The sequence below is a fragment of the Ixodes scapularis genome, unplaced genomic scaffold (genome assembly GCF_016920785.2).
Source record: "Ixodes scapularis isolate PalLabHiFi unplaced genomic scaffold, ASM1692078v2 PGA_scaffold3__209_contigs__length_174095766, whole genome shotgun sequence".
In the NCBI taxonomy this organism is placed as follows: Eukaryota; Metazoa; Arthropoda; class Arachnida; order Ixodida; family Ixodidae; genus Ixodes; species Ixodes scapularis.
In genome coordinates, this window is record NW_024609868.1 from 96,690,971 (window position 1) to 96,714,873 (window position 23,903).

General features: G+C 43.7%; 1 protein-coding gene across 1 annotated transcript in view; it reads left to right on the forward strand.

Moving 5' to 3' along the window:
• LOC8053115 (Golgi-associated plant pathogenesis-related protein 1) overlaps window positions 1–15,293 on the forward strand; it is an 82,466-nt gene extending 67,173 nt beyond the window's left edge. The window contains exons 3-6 of the mRNA XM_029990137.4: window positions 3,172–3,321; window positions 5,996–6,125; window positions 6,240–6,323; window positions 15,046–15,293. Of these exons, the coding sequence (XP_029845997.1) occupies window positions 3,172–3,321; window positions 5,996–6,125; window positions 6,240–6,323; window positions 15,046–15,248 (567 nt within the window). The 3' untranslated portion in view covers window positions 15,249–15,293. The remainder of the gene's footprint in view (window positions 1–3,171; window positions 3,322–5,995; window positions 6,126–6,239; window positions 6,324–15,045) is intronic.
• Window positions 15,294–23,903: the final 8,610 nt, after the last annotated feature.

Genomic DNA, 23,903 nt, shown 5'->3' on the forward strand with positions numbered 1-23,903 from the left:
ACAACCAAAAAAGTTGCTAAAACTGTAGTAATTTCTTTGAATTGAATTGATCAAATAATCTGTCGTGTTCAAAATGCATATAGTGATAACGATATAGTGTTCAGCGCGTGTGCTTGTCTGTCTGAATACCTGGTGTGTGATTGTTTCTCTGCGCTACCACCGTAGAATATGGTTCGCCAACTCTCCCAAGTATCCATCCTATCAAGTGATAACGAATCAATATTTTGTAGCAACATTGATTTTAAATCAAATTATTCTGATTAAAATCAAATAAGTCGGGGTTAAATAAAATAAACCTTAATAATTTAAATTTAAAAAATGACTTTTTTTACCCCAGGCATGGCATTATAGTTTTAGTATGATCACGTGCGTATGTGTCTGTGTGTCTTCTAGCCTCTGAGTGCGCCCTGACCCACCAGTGTTGACAAAATACTCGATAAAAGTATTTAAGTTAATAAATACCTGCTTCATAAAGTATTTAAAATACTACTCAACTTACACTGTAAAGTACCTTGGGTTGAGTACAAATACTTAGAAATGTAATTCAATTACTTTTGAAGATACTTCCGCATTGCGTAATTTGTATCGACGTCAGTGACAAACACAATTATACAGTTCCGTAAATCTGGTTTACCAGAATGGTTTATCAGCGCGCTACAGCATAAAACGGAGGGGAAAAAACATCGTAGGGCTATTCTAAGCAGTCCAATTATACGGAGCAAGATATCACTGATACATGTTATAAAAACATTTCTAGGACAAAAAGAAAAAAAGGTGTCGCCTCAGTTATAGTGACACTGTTGAACATCACGCCCTGCGGCGCACGTTAGACGCATCGTTTAACTACAATCTATATTCCCTACATGGGGAGTTCACTATAAACGAACTTAGGATACGGAAGTGAGTGAATGGATAACAAAGAAAGCCCACATAATAGCCACGGCACAGGTCGCGCCTTCAAGTAGTTTGCGTTCAGAAAGGCACTCAACGTTGGGGACGCTTTGTTGGCATTTTGAGAGGTCATCCTTCTCGTAGTTTGTTTCCTGTCCTCTTCTCTGCTTATCAATGTTCCCTTACAGACAGTGTTCGCGAGAGCAGTAAGTGACAAACTGACGACACAAAAAGAGCAAAAAAAAAAATCTCGACGTTTCGCAGTAGCGTTGTACAGCAAGCAAACGTTGTACAATACAACAAGCGACGTTTTACAATACAACAAGCAAAAAAAAAGTGTCGTCTTTTTGTGTCCACTTCTCATTTTCTCCTATTTGTTTTTTGTTTTTTGTTTTGTTTTGTTTTTTTTACACTGTAGTGCGCATTGCTGTCGTGGGCTGTATTCCGTTCTGCGTTGTACCTCTGTCTGGAAGTCTTTACTTCCGTAAAACCACCCCTTTTGTTTGAGGATCTTTTGGACGAACTGTAGGAAACAAAAGGCGCCTCTGGGAAGGCGAGGGGAAAAATCTTTATTGTACGAACTTTGGGGTCAAATATGAGTCACAATTGGCGCAAATGCGATGTTTTTACGAGCTCAATCTAAGTCGCCGTAGCTCATCGGAGCCAGCAACAGGATTTGGTTATTCGAAAAAATGTTCCCGTTTGCTCGTGCCACGCCCACGCCACTTTATACCGAAAAACTCGGAAAATGGTGGAATGTCAAAATTGTATTCGAGATGATGAGTAGAAGATACTCAGGAATGTAATCGAAATACAGTATCGAATACTCTCGATCAAAACTATTTGCAAGATACTAAGATACTTCAAAAGGTATTTGAAATACAGCATCTTAAATAGAGTATTTGAGATAAACACAAGTCTGGGTGATATGAAATATAGAGAGGGAGCTCGAGGGAAGGGTCGGCTGTCAGAGCCTCGTGATGCTGCAAGTGAGACCGCCTCATAACAAACGTAATAAAGGCAATATTTCAAGAGTGGCAGCACAAAAAGATAATGGGATGACCGGGCGGTTTTCCATAATGGTGCGTTCACCTCTGTTTTTAGATTTTACGTGATTTACATTAATAAAATAACACATATTAATTTATAAAATATAACTGAGGTATTTCTTTAAGAAAACCAAAACTAAAACGTTGACACGTAATGTAGGCTGCAGCTCAGCTACTTCGTGAGAAAAAAAAAGTATAATAAAATGAAAACATCCCTAAAAAGAAAATATTTTATAATGACACTCTAGCTATCAATAAAATCATTTTTATTCATAAACACTCAAACATGCGTGGTCAAGATTCGTCATATTAGTGTGGTTTTTAGTGTCAGTGTCTGTAAAACAAGTCATTGCCATGAAAGGAGAAAGCCATCTGGTCTTCCCCTTTTTACTGGCTATTCTCCTGGTCCCCGGGTGCGAATATATTTGATGATCAACACAGTGTTTTCTAACTTGCCCATACATTATTACATTAATATCTCGTGTTCTTGCGTTTATTATCTACAGGCACTGTAGCGTGTTAGGGAGATATTCACAAAAGGCATGGCCCCATGTTTCAGTATTACTGCTCCGCAAGCGTAACTATCCAACTTGAAGAGTCGGCCAAATATACACTCATACCGCCCCAGTTTTCCGTACAGGAGGTAGCAGCAGCGACCAACCACCATTTCTGTAAGGGCGTAAGTGATTCAAAAATATCCAAAAGCTCAACGTCGTTTTTTATTGCACTTAAAATCATTGTGATTCTGTTCAGGTGTTGGGCCGTTGAAACAAAACACGCTTACTGATGTGCACCCCGGTAAAAAAAAAAAAAAAAAAACAGCCCGTTTTTTAAGAGACGTGGACGTTCCAGAGCGTGCGTACGTTTTCAGTGAGGACATAAACCACGAAAACAGCACAGCCTTCTCCTCGCTTCATCGCTGTCTTCTCCTCTCCATTGTGTTTTTTTGTTGTTTTTTTTTTTCGTGAGGTTGGGGGTTGACAACAGCTCCGGAGGCCTTGACGACAGCTAGGAGAGTGTGTGAGTGGCTATGTCCTACGTCAGGAGCACGCTTCAAAACTTTGTTCAAGGACACTAGTTGTGGGTCACTTTCCCCCCGGCTTGACGAGCACAGCGTTTGCTGGACGGAAGCTTCCGCTTCCGTCCAGCAAACGCTGTGCTCGTCAGAAAGCGTGAACCCTGTGGATAGCCCGGTTCCTTCGTGACCGTCTACGACTCGGTCCCCCTGCAGGTGCTGTTGTCGCGCTCCCTCAAGGTCAAGCGCACGGAGGGCGAAGGCATCGCAGAGTTCAGCAACAGCGAGTTCGTACAACAGTGCCTTCGCACTCACAACGAGCTCCGGCTCAGGCACGAAGTCCCGCCCCTGCAACTCTGTTACAAGGTAGGCAGGGTTCTGATGAACCGCCGTCACTATTGAGAAACAGCCAGCCTCCTGCGTGAAATGTAGGGGATACGGAGAGAAACGGAGGGAGAGAATGAGACGAGAGCACGAAAGGACGCCAGAGCGCCGATCTCTGATTGGACTGAATAGTGGGAAGACGCAAAGGCAAGCTGCCTTCATCTTTACTAACTGCCTCCCTCCAATAAAAGCGAACATGTCGTCTGCTCTTCGCGCTGTGTCTCAAGTTCAAGCGCTGAACGCCGCGTTCTGCGTTTGAAAGCATTAGAAACAGTTTGTAAAAACAAAGACCCCCCCCGCCCCCCCTTTACCCCGAGTCCAGATACTTTCTCCAGCGTATGGGAAATGCATGTGATTCAACTGTGAGGCAAAATGTTTCTTGGCACTCAACAAGGTGTTTGTTTGGAGATGTAGCATCATGGACTCTGCATTTTGTTCTGATCTTCCCATGCAGTCGCTTCAAGAAATGTCGGTAGTGATATTTTAGCTGCCATCTGTCTAGAGTGTGTGAAGGTAATTCACTAGAAAACACTTTTAGAAATTCATAAGGTGGGGCCATGGCCTTCCCCGCACATGAAATTCATTTTGTTTTCTTTAGAGTCGAAATCTGTAGAGGCTTCCACTTTTTTGTATCGGACTGGCGACAAATCGAAGCGCTAATAATCTTTGCATATCGGTATAGTATAAACTATCGCGTATGATACCGTAAAAATGCAAGCATATAGTGATAGACCTTCATACATAGGTCTTTTTCTTTTTCAAACGCTCTCATAAGAGCCCCACTAACCGCGAAACCGGGAGATTCTAACAAGTTCTCCTGCGGAAACCAGATTAAAAAAAAAAAAAAACGATTTTTTTTTATCTTAGTTACAAGAGCATTGGCATTTATTTTACAGTTGACTCAACAGAAACCACCAGCGTAAAAAAAAAATATATACCAGATGTTTCACAAAATTGTGTGCGTCTCCGGAAAGAAAGAAACGGTTTGAATAGCCCGCGGACTTGTCGCCCCCTGTGTAACAAAGTATTCGCTGGTCTATAATTGCTGGCGATTCAAGAAACGCAGGGCGTTGGGGAGCTCCGAGATTCTCGTGATCCCTCCGTGGTCAATGAGATGGCGGCATTATCTGGAACAAAAACGCAAAAGAAACAATTACGAACCACGAACTTTGAACGTCCAATCCCCTGGCTTCTCGAGCTGTTGGCGACTGTACGGCATGCAAATTCGACTGCTCCTAGCGCACCTGGTGCGTCTCTTCACCCCCCAAATGCGTCCACGTGCCTTGGTTTCCCACCTATTACAACCGATGACGGCGTTCGCTGGCCTGCCTCGTCATCGTGCGCTCCCTACGAGTTATCTATGTTGTCCTTTGATTGGCGTCCCCTTCCCTGCATTCCTGCGCCAAAGAGGCATTTCGGAACACTTGCTCGCCGTACATATAGCTATGCTTCTGGTTTACGTCTCACCTTTACGGAGCTTCACGGCAAAGGGTGGTGCAGTGCGAATGATACAAAAGGATTTGTATCGTATGCCTTCCTTAGAAAGAGCAGTTGAATTTATAACGCCGAAGACACAGGCGAGCTGCGGTAAAGCTTCAACAGGAACCCGAAACCAAGGAACAAATAATTAAAAGGCATACAAATAACAAAAAAGACTAATCGTTTTTTTTTTTATTATTTTTAAGTTGCAGCTGTAATATTTTGGTTTAAATTTCCCATTTTCAATGCCTACGATACTACTAGCACAAAACACTTTTGTGTCCTGTCCCTTGCATTTCATTCACGGGTTTCCACTGTGTTAACTGCATTCCCCGCGAAAAGTAATGTTAACTGTTTAACTTCGTGGCATTCGCGCAGAGATCACACTCACCACTCAGGAACGTGTTTACCGATATCATCACAGTCGACTGCTTCATTTTAAAAGTGACCTCTTCTGTCGCACCCTTTGTAATCAGCCGCCAACTACGTCGTGAGCTCGAAATAGCTCTTTGTGCCAAAGCCGCGCTAGCAAGGGCTTGAATAGACCTAATTCCCGCTGTCACTCTCTCAGCATAGCTGAGACGACCGCCGCGAGCAGGATAAGACATTTTTGTTGACGAAGTTAAGCGTGGCAGGAGCCAAGGGTACATGTACCCTTTCGCTTTTAGTTCATCGACAGTCACTTATTTCGTCATAAAATAGCGCAGGAAAAGCGAGCAGATATTCAACTTTCCCTTGAACTAGAGGATCCGGCATATTTTCGCGCGCTTATATCGATATTATGTTGCCCATTTCAAAACCTGTTTGGTTTCTGATATGAGAACATATTCATAACCTGACTCCTTAACTACATACAAGTGAGTAAATTCTTACAGGTACAATTAAACTCCTCCCAACGTTGTTCTTGTGGTCAATGCCGTTTCTCCCCTCTCGCATATTCGTACATATTTCTTCGCGACGAGCAAGAACACAGACCAAGTAACTTGTGAGTCCAGGCTTCATATATGTGGCAAACACGTGCAGCTCTGGCCAAGGACTCACTAACGGCAGATTAAAGTTTTAACATTTAAACTCTTCGTCTGCATTTTTCCCCCCATCAACATGTTGTCAATAAGAGTACAGGGGTACACGACATCTTATTCGTTTTTGGTTAACGGCTTTCCTTAATATTTGGCAGCTCTGCGATCTTGCCCAGTACTGGGCCAACCACCTGGCCCACACGGACGACTTCTACTACCGCAAGTTCAGGGACGTCGGGGAGAACCTTCTGTGCCGCTGGTCCTACGTTCCAGACTTCGACATCACAGGTTGAGCACCTTTCGCCTCTTGGCGCTAAGCTCGCTCGTCGCAAAGGCATTGTCCTCGAAGTCGCCCGAGCGACACAATAACCTCGATGTTTTTGTTTGTCTTGTCCTTTGCAGGCGAGCAGGTAGCCAGATATTGGTATAGCGAAATCAAATACTACGATTTCTTCCTGGATCCATCTATACTTCACGTTCAAGCAGGTAAGCAAACAGAGCAAAATAAAACAGAAAAATGTCGTTCATGTGAGAAGTGTGCATCGAGCACAGGATAAAGGCTCACCAGCCTTTTACGGATTCGAGCCACTAAATTTCTCTACCAGAAAAAAAAAAAAAAATTCTTCCGATTATAGTCATGTACATACGTTATGAATTGCACGACAAAAGTAAAATAAACCATTGCTTCTAACTGTTATATAGAAATAGCCTCAAAAAATTAAAATAATTTTTGTAGGACGAAGTTTGAGTAGTTTCTAGATATATTAAATTGACTTTTTTAGGGCGAAACGCTTCAAATTTCGCGGCAAGGGTCCTAAAACTTTTCTATCTCAGGAACTCGCCTTTTTATCTTTTTTTTTTTTTTATGAACATTTGTCAAGCCTTTCATGTTCCCGGTTTTAACGAAATAAAGCAGTGCAGAAGCCTAACAGACCTTGTAAATCATACTGATCGTACTATAATTCAGTCGCCATTAAGTACGAGATCTCGACGTCGTTGCTTTGAAGCGTTCCTTTGCAGAACGAGTGAGACCTAGAAATGCATGTCTCAAAGCCAGGAGTGTGGCCAGGAGGACTGCAGTCAAAGGTACAAGCTCGCGCTTGTAGCTCTGGCTGCAGTCTCAGCTTAAGGGTAAACGGAGTATATGGGGTGGATGGCACAATTTTATGCGCCACTAAAGATGGCTAGCTCATATATTTTAAAATAGTGTCTGGAAGAACATTTGGCATAGGGGCAGGAACTGCTGAGGAAATCTGGAAGCTAGGGAGTCTCTGAGGGTACTCTGGAGAACCCGCCGGTTCCTAGGACCCAGCTTGAGAACCCTTGTTCTAGGGCAGGTATGAACAAACTGTGGCTCGCGTGCAGCATGCGACTGCGCGGGCATTCAAGTGCGACTTGCTGCTTCCTTATAAGCGTAACTCTCTGCTCTCTATCGCGCGCAAGACCAGAAGGAAAGAGAACAGATAGCTTCCGTTTGGCAGCTTTTGACGACCCTAGCTTGCGGGCCAGAGCCTTCTGTCGATATTTGGTGCGATGTACTGCTGTGAGGCACTCTTCTCAACAATGTAGGCGGTAAAATCAAAACAGTCTGCAGCCTTGACCGACGAAGACCGAACAGAGCTGCTCGGGACTGCAAGTGACGTCATTCGAGCCGAACTTCAATGTGTTAGTTTCATAAATAGCAACGCAATATTAAAAAAAAAGAAAAAAAAAGGATGTTGAGAAATTGTTTTGCGAATAGAATTTTCGCCGCAAACTGAGATAAAAAAAAAAAAAACACAAATGCAACTGCCACGATCGCGCCCTTTATATTGTGGCTCTTCACTGCGTCATCAGCGTAAAGCGATAAAAAGAACGACCATCACAAACACAGCCTGTGTGGCCATTTTCCACCGCGTGGCGTCCGTGACGTAGGTATAGTCGCCGAAACAATGCGAACGGGCGCCGGCACGCACTCCGTGCCTTCCGCCGTGCTGCGTGTGACCGCTCGATATGCACGAGATGCCGAGACGCCGTAGCGTCGAAGGTACGAAGCTCGCGTACCTTTGACAATTGAAGCCTGCTGTCCTCACCTCGTCAGTGACTATTAGTGACGTGCGCGATCAAAAGCGTCGCTGTGGGTGGCCTTCTACGATTTGCTGAATGCTAGTTATGACCTCTGCAAAGGATTTTTCATCGATGGAAGCATGAGGAACGTAAGAACTACACTTTTGACGGTGTTAGCGTTCTTGGTTTAAGAGCGCTATGATTTCAAGCTTCCACAATGCTCATTACAAACACCATCTAACTTGTTATTGCCAAGATAAGGACATCACGAGAGGAAACCACTGGAGGGCGCCACCAAAACATCTCGCCGCTAGCGTCTCATCCTGCGATGCCAATGCTACAGGCCGCCAGGTCCAATCACGAGTCTGTTAGAAACCACGTGGTATATTTGCTCCGTCGTACGTATCAGTGCGCCAAGACGCGTCATGCGGAGGCGAGTGTTTTGTCTGCTTATCGAGCCCTCGCGGCGGCTCCGTCTGATTGCTACTACTGAAGGTTACTGAAGGGATTAAATACCATCTGTAAGCGATTGGGCAAAGAGAACCCGTAAACAGAACCTGTGGCCATTAAGAAATGAAGATGAGTCGGATCGAGTATGTACGGGCCACGTGCGGAAGGGAGATACGGGTCCGGGTATGTTTTAGGTACACCAAGATTGGATTAAATTAGATTGCTATGGCTTAGGCGAAACGACTTTATGTTAATGTTGCCTGCGCGCCCTCCAACTGCTCCAAAAAGTAGACATGTTAACGAAATATGGAATGCATGTTTATCAAACTAAGTATTCTGTACCTTTACTTCACCAATATAAAATAGCGCTCTGTCACATCATAGAACCATACGCGTAAGATTAGTGTTCTTCGTACCCTGCGTATCGGAATATCTCTCGCGCACTTTTTCGCAATGCGGATGTAAGCTTTTCTGAGGTAGTGTTCCGCCCGCCAGCCTTCGGGCAATAGTCCGTCGTAGGGTGAGACGGAATATAGTGACGCATTGTTAACGCGGGTGATCGTCTCATCCGTTTCTACGCACCAAGTCATCATTTACGAAGAAACACGCGATTGTCCGCAGGAGCTATATGACAACTGCGCATGCGTACACTCTAAGAAATCTGGAGCGCCTGCCCCTCCCGCAAAGTACCTGAGAGAGCCAATGGCTGCAACCAACGGAGAGTGCTCGGCCGATGACGGGGCCGATATATATGTTCAGACCCCGTCATTCACCGAGCTTCCTCCGTAAATGGCAGCGATTGGCTCTCTCAGGCGGGAGGAGCAGAAGCTCCATATTTTTTAGTTGCCTGGGCAAAGAGCGAAGCATCTGCACCTGACCCATTCCACAGCCACCTTTACAAGACCTCGGAGACATGGGTGGGTGGTGCACATGAACACCTTCAGTGGGCTGCCTTCGCTCCTATGGACCGACACGCGGGCTTGACGTCACGGAGCTGCGGCGGCGCTGCGATCGCGCCGGAGCCGGGTGGTGCGGGCAGAAGGGCGCACGTTTCGCATGGGCGTCATAGCATTTCAGCATGCCGCGAAGCTGTGTTGCCGTTAATTGCACCGAAAGGTGCAAAAAAAGTAGCGGAGTGAGTTTCCACAAATTCCCGGAAGACTCCGAAAGGCATATAATGTGGATAATATCCGTGGATCGAAAAGAATGGTCACCTGGCGCGAACGACCGTTTGTGCTGCAAGTACTTTCTCGAAGGCAAGAGCGGCTTCCATTTCAATCTCCGTCCCGAGGCTTGCTTATGTGCAGGGAAACCGTAGTCTGACCGAGACCACCCGGATTTTGTTCCCACGGTGTTCGCGCACAAAGCACCGGCCAAGCGCTCGTCGGAGGCTCGCTACGCCCGTGCTACCAAGCAGAAGGGGATCGGCGACAGCACGGCAGTGTTGTAGGCTTTACCGAAAAAAAGTAACGAAATACGTTACTCGTTACTTGAAAATAAAAGGTACGCGTTACCACTACCGATAAAAAGTAACGCAGATTACTTCTGCGTTACTTTTTAAATTATGATTTGACACGTTATACTGTTTTGACGATACAGGTATGCATAAGCTCATATATCAAGAAACAATACGCTCATCCAGAAACTGAATATAATTACTTTATCTCTCTTTACTGTTTCACCTACAGATTCAGGAGAAAAAACGCGAAGAAAAACGCAGAAAACTCAGAGGTTCACATGGCGCTTGACGCCTAAAGACACGGAAAAAATTGAAGTGTAATTTCTTTAAGGCTTGGGAAGTAGTAACGAGTAACGTAACTACGTTACTTGAAATGGTAACGTTAGTGCGTTACCCGTTACTGTGTCAAAAAAGCAACGAGTGGGTTACTATGTTACTGAAAAAAGTAACGCGTTCCTGGTAACGCCGTTACTTGCAACGCGTTACCGCCAAGATTGCAGAACGGACAAAGCGTTACTGCTTATCATGCCTTGTGGTCATGAGGGTAGAAAAAATATCATACCGTGACTTGAGAACGCTGTGTGTGTATTTAATCAATTAATACATACACTTCCGCAGACCCACAGTCTGCTGATTCCGCCGTTAGTGCGGAAACCGACTCGAAGTAATCGTAGGCCTCAAGAGACTTGTACGCTTGCACCGTGTCGGCCGTGAACTGGCTAGGTGGAAAAACTAAAATAACGACGACGTGAACCGTCGACTTCGGTGGCAGCAACTTCACGTCGGAAGTCCAGCAGGCCTTGTTTGCGGCGTAGGGAGCCTCGAAGGCAACGCCGTCCACGCACAGTTTGTCTCGATACCGCTGCCGTTCAGGCTCAGGTAGCGAGCTCAAAGAGTCGGGCATGGCATACGACATACGTGGTCAGGGAATACGACGCACAAATAAAGCTAGAAGCGTCCCTACAACGTCAACAATGATCGCACGCCTCACAACGCAATAGCGAAAACACGGAGAGCCGGGCCGCTTTTGCCCGCGCATAGCTTTCCCGCACGCGGTGCCTTCCGGCCGTGTTGGTAAACAGAGCCGCTCCGCCCTGTCGGTCTATACAATACATATTTATTTCTCCCTTACCGATGCTCTCCCACTGGCGACCTTATCTCCGGAGAAGAAACGTGCCCGTACTACCAAGTCGTCGCGTATTTACGCCTGGGGATTTCCTTATTGCTTCCGTTTTAATTTTACAACCTACACCCTCAAGCTTTTTTTTTTTTTTTTTTTTTTTATTTGGATGCGTTTGGTGTTTGGCGGAAGTCTGTCGGAATGCTGTCGTTTTAGTACGCAACTCTCGAGCGTTAGCGCGAGAGTGGATTACGTGGTCGGCATCGCTCGGCAGGTGGCGAGACAAAGTCGCGTGGCAGAGGCTGATTAACGTGCTTGATTAAAGAGGCGACAGTCTGGCGGGTCAAAGCATAGTCAACATAAACAATGGTTAGTTATTGAACGCTAAGGTAAAAATCGACGCAACATAAATGACGTTATTACACCCTTAAAGGCCGGTTTATCCACACATCGCAGCGCTAAATCAACTCTGAGCTGCGCTGATGCAGCGCTGTCTTGAACGTAACTTAACCGTATCAGCGCCGTATCGGTATACTATAGTGCGATATAGTAATATAGAAAGGCGGTAAAATCAGAACAGCGTGCAGCCTTCACTGACGAACACTTAACTGAGCTGCTCAGAACTGCAACTATTTCATTTAATCAATCAATCAATTAATTTATCTCCGTTTTAGAAGGGAAGGCATGAAAAAAGCAGCATTTATAGCAACTTGACGATGTCCTCGCTTTGAAGTACTTCATGAATGGGGACGCACAAAAAATAACACGTAGAAGAAAGAGTAAGTAAACAGACGAGCTGGTTGATGTTACAAGTATTTGAAAAAACCGGAGACGGCGGACGAAGAAAAGGACAAATACACGTCTCTAACGTAGCTACTAAACTTTATTGACACAACCGTTATTTATATACCATCTCTCACACACAAGTCTCCCGGAATTTGCCCACACGTCTTTGTGAAACTTCCACCACGGTACAACGGGTTGTGACCTCAATTGAAAGAACAACCTTCTCGCAATAGTGCGATATAGTAATATAAAAAGGCGGTAAAATTAGAAGAGCGTGCAGCTACACCACAAACAATTGCTTTACAAACGATTTTTCAATATTTTTTTTATTAGCGCTGAGGTAGCTTTGTAGTGTATGTGTGTCAACAGGGCTTTAAGAATAATTTCTATAGGGCGACAGAAGTACAAGTCTAGACACGCAACATAAAGCCGTTTAGATCGTGCTAATATAAAGAAGATTAAAAGTCTACTCTCTATTGGTCGCGGTTGGCAGTTGATCTAAAGGCCTAAACAAAGACCTTCTTCAAAATAATTGTTTTTTTATGGATTATTTAACTAAAGCCGGGGGTCACACTGCTTACACATCATACAAAAGACAGTCTGCAGACAGATTCGAACGCCAGTCACCGCGAGATCCGCACTTCGAAAGCCGCATGGCAATGAGTTCAAGGAGAAAACTTGGCACGCCGCATTCGAACCACGGATATCGTGCAATGATATCTGCAGACTGTCTTTTGTATAATGTATGAACAGTGTGACCCCGGCTGAAAAGTACGACAAGTATTTGCCTCGGGGAACATTGAAACATCTCTAAAGATATTCAAACAAAAATTCTGATCCATTTAGTGATTGTGCGAGTTTTATGCCGCCTTCAACTAGGCAAAACGACCGCAGTTTGAAATGTATATTCGGGCCAGAAGGCCATATGTAACGCACTACGTACTATTTGTAGATCATTCGAGCCTGGAGTTTATTTGTTTGTAGCGATGGGATGCTCTGGAATTTAGAAGGGCCCCTGCCTGTCGGATAGTTTTTTAATGATCTAAAATAATTAGGGAACGACGAATCAATAGCAGTGTTCGACTTGCATCGTCCTACTCTTCCAGGTGATGCATTCGACTTTTGAACGCGATGTAGCGAATTGCCCCGTACTGCATCCCCGCGTTTCTCCCGGTTATCGTTGTTTTTTTTTTTTTTTTTTTTTTTTACCTACAAAACAAAATAAACATGCAGACGAAAAGCTCTGACCGTTTCACAGTATAGCTCACAGGCGGCTCCGAATATATACACGGAAGGCTTCATACTCAAGCTAAAGTCTACAACATTCTGTATTCCCTTTCACCTTATACCATGGAGCGCACGATGACGCTACCAGCCATCAAAGACAATCAATCGTCGCGAAAGTGTCACGTGTACTTCGGAAGAGGCGCAAGGACGTGCTGAACGCGTAGTCAGGTAATGCGTTAATTCGCAGCGCTGGATCGGCTGGGATGGCTCGTAGCGTCAGCTGTGGTCCATCAGACGGAGGATGATAGTTGCCTCCCATTAGATCAAGCTCTATCAAGAGACAAGAAGGTGCGACTGGAGCATTTCACTGACATGGCAATCAGAAAGACGTCACATCTAACATTTCACAGAGCTTCCTTTAAAGGGGCTGTGCAACGATATTGGGTAGGAACGTTTCTCAATTTACATCAGCTTATTGCCCCTAATGGGACCCAAGAATACTCGAACATCACGCCATTTACAAGAAGCGTCTTTCTTCGCGGTGGAATCATCGAGGATTAAAAGGGACCTTTTCTTTCAGTTTTTCCTTCGCAAAATTTGATGACGGAGCTGGGGAAGACAACGCCAGCAATGCGATCCCCAGGAGTGCGTCATCGAGCTTCGCGATCGCCGTTGTGACGATATTTAAATGCTCTTCATGTAGTAAACACCAAGTCCGCGTGGGCATTCAATTTTGGACCGTGACAATCAATTCCTCGACAGTACATTCGGCTAGTGGATCGTGCTTAATTGCAGGGGTGATGGCAATAGCTGAACCTTAACAATGCTTGGAACTCAGTGCGCGCCCCATGCTCTGCCAACCCCAACCAGTGGCTATGTTAAAAATCATTGTCGGCATGTAATGGGCTCCAGATCACGTGCCCGCTTTTTCTGAATACGAGTTGAGGAGATAAACGGTGTTCGTTATTCTAGAAGTTTTTCTGCGACTTCCATCGCGCAGAGAAAAGAAGAAACGTGTGTTCCATAGGTTATAAATGTCAAGGAACAGTTCTAATATGTATTTATTTAAAGTATAACAAAATATTTCATCGCCCCTTTAAACGCTCTAATCCTAGAGCGAACGTAAGACTTAGCATCTGGGGATTTTATATAATAATATGACGTGGAGGTACATTTAAAGGCTGCGAAGTCCCACTGGGTATTTCATTGAGACTGCCTCTAACTGTACCTTATACAGAATCTTTAAATTGCCCTATCGCGGAAAGGCTAATACTTGTTTTACATGCCTTGGCATTTTGAGACGGCGCCCCCCCGCCCCTCCCCAGGAAAATGCTCATCTGTATCACGATACGGACGGTCTCTTTTCCTCCATCACGCTTCTTCCTCCGCTTACTGCGCGCGTGCGCTGGTCGCGGGACGAGGCAATCGCTGAATGCGCAGTCACATTCGCAATAAGGAGTGTTCGTAGATCGTTCCGAAAACTCCGATAACGATACCCGATACTCCGCAGACGCCTTTACGCGTTCACTGTAAACCGTCATCGGGTTTCGCTATCGGAGTTATCGGAATGGTCTACTAAAACTCCCCAATTCTTCGCAAGAGGAAGGAGCAGAAAAGAGGAGAAGAGATAGTTGAACGGGAGCGGTGACGTGCTGGACTACAGATGACAGTGCTCGACGTGCCGGAGAGACAGACGGAGAGAAAAAAAGACGTTTGGCTCGAGAAATATCGCCTTCATCGAAGAAAAGCAAATGCTGTCGTAGTTCGATGGAGCCTCTAGCGAAGCAAAGCGGGAACGCGGTCTCAATTTTGTTGCAGTTGTTGTTTTGTTTTACGCATAAAATTGCAAACCACTAAAAGCCGCAGTCACACTGCCGATATATCATACAAAAGTCACAAAGTTTCTCCGCAGACACGATGAGAGAGTTATCTGCGGACAAGCCTATATTCCAAGCATGTTTGCTTCGTACATGCTTTGAACATTTCTGCAGACAGTTTTTGAATGACCAATTTGAACGTCGTGTGCAAGGAAGAAGCGCGCCTCAGACAGCCTTTTATCAGTGTGACTCCGACAATGCGTTCCTTTTCATTCCGTCTTTCTTTCTTCTTTATTCATCCAGGCCATTTTAGCCAGATGGTGTGGCGTAGCAGTTCCGACTTCGGCGTGGGCAAGGCCCGCACCCGCTGCGGCAAGATCATCGTGGTGGCGATGTACAAACCGGCCGGAAACGTCCTCGGCGAGTTCCAGAGCAACGTGCTGCCCCACCCGCTCCCCGCGGACAGTGCGTCGCCGCAAGCCAGCGCATCGTCGTCCTCCACGTGAACGGGGAGCTTTAGTGGATCGTTCCGGGAACTCCGACAACGGTACCCGATGCCTGGCTGACGCATTTGCCCGTGCGTCGTATCGTTGTCGAGTGTCGTTACCGGGATTATCGGAACGATCTACTAAAGCTCTCGAACACCTCGAAGCCATCTTAAACGACTTCCATCGGGAAACGCAACACTCCCGGAACTGTTTCACAGGAATGATCAGAAACCAACGACCTTTCTGAAGCAGTTTCTCGGGCGCTCTTTAAGCGGTTAACATATGGGAATGCTGAAACAACTCCAACGGTTAATAGGAAGTGTTCGTGTGCTGCCCCTTAAGATTACTAGTGATCCGATCATACGGCGTTGGTAAGGCTTATATTTTTCTCGCTGAGGCAGTGTAAAACTGGAGGTGACGCACGAGCTTGAAGAAGGTCTAACGTGAAATTGGAATTACTCTCCAACCTGCAATAAGGGGGACCGATCTCACTAGCCAGTTTGACCAGAGCCGTGTATATAAACGGCTCTGAGTTTGACTAGCCACTGCTGCCGCAATAGATCGAGGGAACTTCAGTCTTTCTGCGCCTGCAATAATCTTGCTGGAGCTCTGCGCTTGTCGAGTACGAGACGGCACGAGCCCTCGCACGTACGGCCGTCTGCCCCCCGTGAACTAAAGTTATGGCGGCGTCATGCATGCGTCGAACGCTTAGTGAGATTGGTCTATTGTTTCGCCCTTTTGCGCCTTTTGTTGCAATATGTTCTGATTTCAGAAGCATTCCCTTAATTACAAGAACTCGTTGCGTAACAAGTTTAGTGTATAGGAAATTCGTCACACAACGAATACGTTATAATAATTCGAGTGTATAGATCTCTCGAAGAAAAATCTACGCAATCGATCTGGTGGTTTTCTTTTTTTTTTTTTTTTTTTGGGGGGGGGGGGGGGGGGGGAGAGAGCTTATTGCGTAAAGGCAGTTTTGCTAATTTATTGTTCCTGCAAAACTGTGGTCTTTGTGGCGTGCGTCACGCAATGGAAAATCTGTGCGTATTCCCTGCGTCTCTGAGTTGACATTCCTAGTCTCAGTGTTGACAATGTCATCACCTTTTTTTTTATTTCTTGTAGCGTATTAAGGAGTGTGAAAGGCAAGAAGATACGCGCCTGCTCACGAACAAGGATGTCATTTATTATTTTTTATGACATTGCAATATTTGGACATTTTTAATTCTTTTTGCACTTTCTTTGAAACAGAGGTGCATAGATTGTACGGCTATAGCAAACACACCTCAGCAATTGTATCTGCGTGTGTGTATGCGTGAGGGGGGGGGGGGGGGGGGGGGGGGGGGGGCTAATTCGAACAGAAACGAAATGTGAACGTACTACTTCTGACACCGCAGCAAGAATTTATGCCCCGTGGGATTCGTTGCCGCCTTAAAAAAAATGCCAATACTTCCACTATAGTGGCTTCGCGTACGGAAACTTTCCCAGCTACCAGCTTCAGCAATAATCCCTTCGACTGAGAGCAGATGATGGAGTACCATAATAATTACCACATTACATTTCTTAGAACCTAAAGATCGAATACCCCGACAAAATGTGTAGACAATGTCAATTTAGAGTATTATGCGCGCACTCCGGCGTGTTAAATAAGGTGCTAACCAGGTGCGTTTACCATGAAGCACATTCTGAATGACTTGAAGGTTGTCCAAATAAATACGCAATTGAATAACCACCTTCTTATCAAATCGTGACCACACGAGGTGCGTCGTCGAGAAGACCATGTTAGATGGCACTTTATTTCGCACAAGGGGAAAGTTAGGGCGGCTCACTTACAGATTAGGGGGGGGGGGGGTTATTACAATAGCCTGTTTGGCGATGAAAAAAAATATCTTAAAGATCGGCATTGCCTGAATTTGTCAAGATTGTACAAAACTGATTTGTAACTATCAGTTCTGAAACTATACGTGACCGACATCGTACACAAAGACTCCTACCCTCTTCAGTAGCCACCCGCTGCCGATGTAGCGGTCAACATTGTACTTCTTGTATAACATAAAAGGAGTACATTCTAGAAAATGGGAATCATATACTTAGGTAGAAGTAATTAGACCTCATGTGTCAATATCATTAAGGGGGGGGGGGGGGGGGGTCGCGATCTTGGCTGGACATACCTTCAGTTCTTGCTTGCTAATCCTCCTCGCCGTGTGCGAGTGTAGACCGGTACTTCGTTCTCATAAGTGTGAAGTAACGGAGAAACGTTTCTTGTTGGAGAGTAAGTAGTGATATGTCTCTATTCGAGGAACGTATATCACGCAGACGGAAAAAATTAACTTTGCATCTTTGAACGTTCGTTAGGTTAAAGGCTACTTCAAACACTTTGACGTCCAACTGCTTTCCACGGGACATGCTAAAAACCGGTTCCAGTCCTCTTATGACTGTTTATGACCGTCTGCGAGTAAGCAGTCAAAAGACCACAGAAGTTTAACTATCTGTTATTAGCCTCTCCGGTCGTATGCAGTCGCACGAGTGAGTGAACCAAAGTTAAGACTCCATTCAGAAAATTTCGAGTCTTTGTTCATCAGTTTTCACCGGCTTCTCATAAGACTAACCTTGATCTTGTGTACTGGCTGAGTATACAAGAGGATACCAGACACCTTAGAAAAGAGAGCCCTGAATCATTGGTCTATTGGTTTACATTTACATAATGAAATCGCAAACATTATTTGCGAATGCACGTATTACAGGCTTCTAAAATGCCTAAAATATATATAAAGATAAGAACAGTGTCACAATATCTCAGTAGTCTAGCTGGACAACCATCGGCTGTGCAATCGTTCGATCTTCGTATAAATCAATAGACCGGTACTCTTTTTTATAATATGAACAAACTTTATTTCATGATCCCAAACTTAAATAGTGGTGAGTTTACACGCACATTACACCGGTTCTGACAATAAAGAAAAAAAAAGAAATAGATAGAGAAAGCACAATTTATATAAAATAAATAAAAACTCAGTGCAACGATACAAACACGGGATGTAGGTACAGTGCTAATCACACTTGTCTATAACGCGCGAGCGTGCGGCTTTCTCTGGGGAGCGCTAGACTGGTGGCATTCGCGGAAACTAAGCTAGTCACGTGGTGCAACATGGAACGGCCCGCTCGAGGGGTGTCCTGCCCACGCTATCAGCTGGCGGCGAACGCGATTTTTTCGGCCGCTCACCAGTCACCTAGCTGTGTTTGGAGATTTCTGTTTGTCCTTTGTCCCTCTTGTTCCCCTTCTCCAGGGATTATTTTCATCAGTCTAGCGCTCCCCGGAGAAAGCCGCACGCTCGCGCGTTATAGACAAGTGTGATTAGCACTGTACCTCCAACTCTTACCAAAGTTTCAACACTGGACTGCTGCTCCATGTCGTGGAAAGATGGTAGGAATACTGTATTATTGCTCGTTGTTCCCTTTCTCTCGAGAGCCATCTATATGGTGTTCTCCATACAAAACCGATGTATCGAGCAATGTTTCAAATTAGTATATTAAGTTACCTCTCAGGCGAAAGGGGCGAGATTGAGGAAATGTATTTCGTTAGCAATATACTCAGCGTTGCCTCATAACTCTCCGTGCCAATTTAGTGATATAGGATCGTACAATCTCCGCGTATTTTTACGACGCATTCGCTATAGTTCTATATACTCGTACGACACCTGCTCATATTTAAGCGGTTCGTGCGTCAGTGTACTATCGCACCACTTATCATCTATACAATATATATAGGAGCATCCATTGAATAGTATGCCTTACACTTGCCAACGCCTTTTAGAGTCACTGACACGGACCGAAGGATACACAGGGTGTGGCATCTTGTGTTCACGCTTCTCGCTTCGTCATTGGTCATTCCGCGTCCTTATCGGCTAATGGCGCAATCTCACTGGCTGGAGAGCTTACGATCATGTAGGGGACTCGCCACACCCTGCGCTTCTGAAACTGTCGGTGACTATAAGTTGCTTCGCATAATCCTGTGGAACTGTGGAAACTACGCAGAACGCAAGTTCGTCTTCTTCTTGCGCAGGGACTGCGACTTGGGAAGTAATCCGTTATAAGTAAAAAATTGTTATCCCATAAACTTTCGAGTAATTTTGTAATTGCCACGTTACATTTTTTCCGGCAGTAATTTGTAATGTAATTTCGTTACAAATATTGTAACGTACTACTTTATTACTTGCTACCTTTTCTTTCTTTTTAAAACATTAACATTATACAAAAACTGGAGCAATATGAGTGCGCGACCTCCCGCTCGGTCACAGCACAAGAACGGGCGATCGCGCCCACGGATTTTTCAGTACTCCATGCTGCATAAGCTGACAGTGCGCCAAAGCTGCAGGCACGAGACCGCAGCTTTGAGACGTTGCGCTCTCGCTTGAAAGGCCTGTTTAAAAAAGAATTTTCCGTAGATTGGCTATTTACCTCTGAACCTCGTAGCGGAGGTAGACGCTGCTACTGAGCATGCGCACCGCTAGCTTTGTCTGCACAATTCCAGGGATCATTTCCGGAGGCCGTAAGCTAGCGGGATGGCGGGTGTGGTTGCAGCTTTCGTAGACCTTGTCAGCTTACAGGTGAACGGAGTATACCTACTCTTTCTCTTAAATGCAATATTTTATTTTTACAAGGACTACCATAACGTGGTCATATGAGAAATGGAAAGTAGTGTTGCGGCACATTTCTGAAAACCTCAATATTGTTCCTATTGTTTTCTTGATAAGCGTACGGGAAAAGGAACGTGAAAGTAATTTGCCACCCCATAACGAGTAAAATAATCTGACACTTTTCAGCGAACGTATTTTGTAACGGTAATTCATTACAGTTAAGGCTCGGTAATTTGTAATTGTAATTCATTACAGTTTTCAAGTAACGAATAGAAGTATGGTGGCGATGATGTCAGAACACCGAGCTCTTATTGGCTGATTTAAAAAAAGGTTGGTAAACCGCGAGGCATCTAGCATTGAGTTACTATCCTTCCAATCATAGCCAATCAGAGTACGGCATCGTACTGACGTCACCGCAACTCCTGCGCAAGAAGCAGACGACTTGCTATCCGCATATATATATATATATATATATATATATATATATATATATATATATATTCTGAAGTAAGTAAGACTAGCAAATCAGATATCTCAAATTAACGAGCGTAACAGCGCAATTCCAGAACCCTCCTCGTTGGGCGTGGTATGAAAAGTTCCCAAATGATATTTACAATATTATGCCCACTATAGATTATACTTAAGATTTGTATTTCGCTAACCAGAGTATTTTAAGCACCAAAGTAAAGTATATATTCCCAACTGGTGTTCGCAATCGTCTTAGAAGTAGTGATATCGGTAGCCGAGTGAGGATCAGATAGCAGTTATGCTTCAAAGGCGCATTTGTGATATTCCACACTTTATAGTTCACATATACTTAAGTTAGTTAGCATAACGTTCTATGCAGGACCCCTTCTCGGTCTTGAGTTTCGTAACTCCTAAGCATTCATAGCAGATCAGACAACTTCAAATATGAATATATACTCCAAATAATGCAGAAGTGAATTCAAAGCATGCAAGTACCGATGTTGGTTAGAATTTGCCTAGCAAAACAAGACAAAAAATGCGTACATATGTGTTGCTTGTTTTTCTTTCTTTTTTTTTCAGAGAACAGTATTGATTAGTAAAAAGATCGATTCCCGCACAATTTGCTTCTTTTTTTTTCTACTTTTTTTACCTCAATTGGCGTCACAAAGGACGACGTCTCTTTAATTTCCTATTGAGCCTCAGCGCGCGATCTAATATGTGGAAAAAAACTAAAACTGCGACCGTGGTTTTATTTTTATTTTTAAGAAAACTGCGTTAAAACTAGGGCTGGGCGCCGATTAAAACTTTCAAACCAATTAATCGCTATCGTTCAATTTATTAATTAATCGATTAATCGGTTAGGTTGTCCTCCAGGTATAATATCTCAAAAAGTGTCAAAACACCGCTTCTTTTTTTACTCGATTTTATTAGATAGTTTTATTGTCATTTAGCCTTACAATTCTGTTGACTGAAAGTCATACGGAATGCTAACGAGATGTCCTGTGTCCTAAAATAAAAAAAAATGATCGCGAACTAACGAGACATGTTTGTTGTTGTTGTTTTTTGTTTGGTTTCTTCGCGAATCTTTATAACAACCTCCATCTCAACCGATTAACCTCTTAAATTATTTGATCGCTGTTTATTAATAGATTGATCGTCATGTTAATTGATCAATCGCGCCTATGGCGTGTCATCGTCTCACTTTTCAAATCAAGGAACATGCGCGTTGCTGGAATTTTCAAATTGCGCTCTTGCGAACGCATAAAAATTGTACCAAAACACCACCACTCAAAGAAGTCACTTGTAAGTTTCGACAATAAACATTATAGTGTGTTAATTGCCTCTATTTTATTTATTGTTTATAAACACAGACAATCTCTTTTTTAAAGTTCCTGGCAGGATGGATTAGTACATTTTACTGCTCAAGAAGCTGTGCGAGACTATAATTAAATACAATACAAAAATGCAGCTACAACAATAGCAATAAAACGCACGCAACTTCAAATTCAGATTGAATTTCTTTGATAATATTTGTTCTTTGGGAAGGGGAGGAAGAGAAAAAAGCAAATCGGGTATTGCTTGACAACCTCCCCCACAGCAGCGGAAATGCGGCGTGAATATGCGCAATATTCAAAAGATTAACATGTTCAAAAACCAAAATTATAAATTCTAGCTTTCCGCTATCCACAATAGTCATGGAAACCTAGCACAATTTTCTCTTTTCTCACCATATATCTATTATTTCGTTTTTCAATTTTTTTTAACGGATATTATGCATTTGGCATCTGAGTACCGTAGTTTGTTTTAGAGTGCGGCACTCATTCATTTATTTATTCAATGTTTATTCATTCCTTATTCATGTATTGTACCTGGAGAGCCCTTGACAAAGCATTACACAAGGAATAACCAACACAAGATATAAAAAGTATAAAAGTATAAAAGAGGGCAAAATATAAAATGCATGTTCACAAAAACATAATTTAGATTAGAAATTGCAAATGCCAATATAAGTACAAAATATAGATGGAAACACACAGTAAAACACAAGATACGTAGTACCATATATATAGTGCTCCAATAACAAATACAGCTGTCAATTCATATGCAATACAAATACTCGGAAAAGAAGATAATAGTACCTTAATTATTACCTATCAACATCAGAAACCTTTGTGTGATATTAAGTAGGCAGTTAGAAGCACTTCGAAATGGTCGGTGCTTTGGTCAGTGACTATGGAATCTGGTAAGCCGTTTCATTCCGAAATCATCAAAGGATCGAGGGTTGACATATGAAGTGGTCGATGCATGGACAAATGCGATTTACATCTTGTAAAAAAAGAAAAAAAGATGCAACTGATGGGAGTAAATGTGTATTTTTTTAAGTGGTGGGTTATGGTGGTAAATATTATACAGTGAAGTTAGCCGGAATATTTTGCGCCGAACGGTTAATTTCATAATGGTTGCTCGTTCCCGCAACCTCGTGATGTTGGTATAGGGCAAATGGTCAAGAAATAATAATCTAAGGGCTCTGTTCTGAAATTTTTTCCAAATTTTATCGTATGTATAATGTTGCCACGGGGACCAAATAAATGAGGCGTAATCAAGTTTGAACCCGATTAATGATTCATAGGCTTTCTGTTTTACTATGGGGTGGGTGGTATAGTTTAACGTTTCGTATGAGATATCCCAGAGTAGTATTTGACTTGGCAGTTATGTGGTGGATGTGGGTTTGTCATGTCAGACCGTCTCTAATATGTACACCGAGATATTTATATGATCAGGTTCTCTGGAAAGTAGTGCTGTTAATTCTGTAATAATTGGTGCAAGTGATGGAAAGGCGGGAAAATTATCGTAATTTACATTTATCTAATTTAAGGGCCGTCTGCCATTCATCGCACCAAAGGGCGATGCGTGACAGGTTGTTATGCAGTTCTATGTGGTCATTGTTATCCACAATAGCACGGTAAAGGACGCAGTCGTCTGCAGAATTTATTTCTATTGTGACTAACAGGTCTTTGGTACGTGAGGAAAAGGTTTCGAGTTCTAGCGATTTGGAATTTTTACGATATTAAGCTCGTTAAATGTGCATTTTCACGGGGAGCCTTGCAATGTTTTCAGGAATCATTAGACTGAAGACGAATTCACATGAACTATAAAAAAGCTATTTTAGTCATTTAATTCATCCAGTAGCAGTGGTCTTGTCTTCTTTTTTATTGTTGTTTTTGTCATTCTTTCGTGTGCACCCGTATGTTGTATTGTTTAAAAAGGTCCGTTCAATAAAGATTCAAAAACAGCCCGCCGGGAAATGAAGTTTGGTTCGATCGGTGGCGTCATCTTACGTAGAATTTTCGCAACTCGGAGACCGCCTGCAGCCGCAATCGTTGGATACGATCCCGAGCTTGAATCTCTGAGCGCACTGCCGAACTCTGAGGAAGGGCTCGTGTCCAGTCGCTCAGTGGTTATCTTTCTGTTAAGTTCAGGACAATTTTGAAATTGCCTAACGGCTTATAATAAATTGTGCTTTGATTTAACTCGTTAATTGTGAATAAGCGTGGCGTGGCGCCGAGTAGGT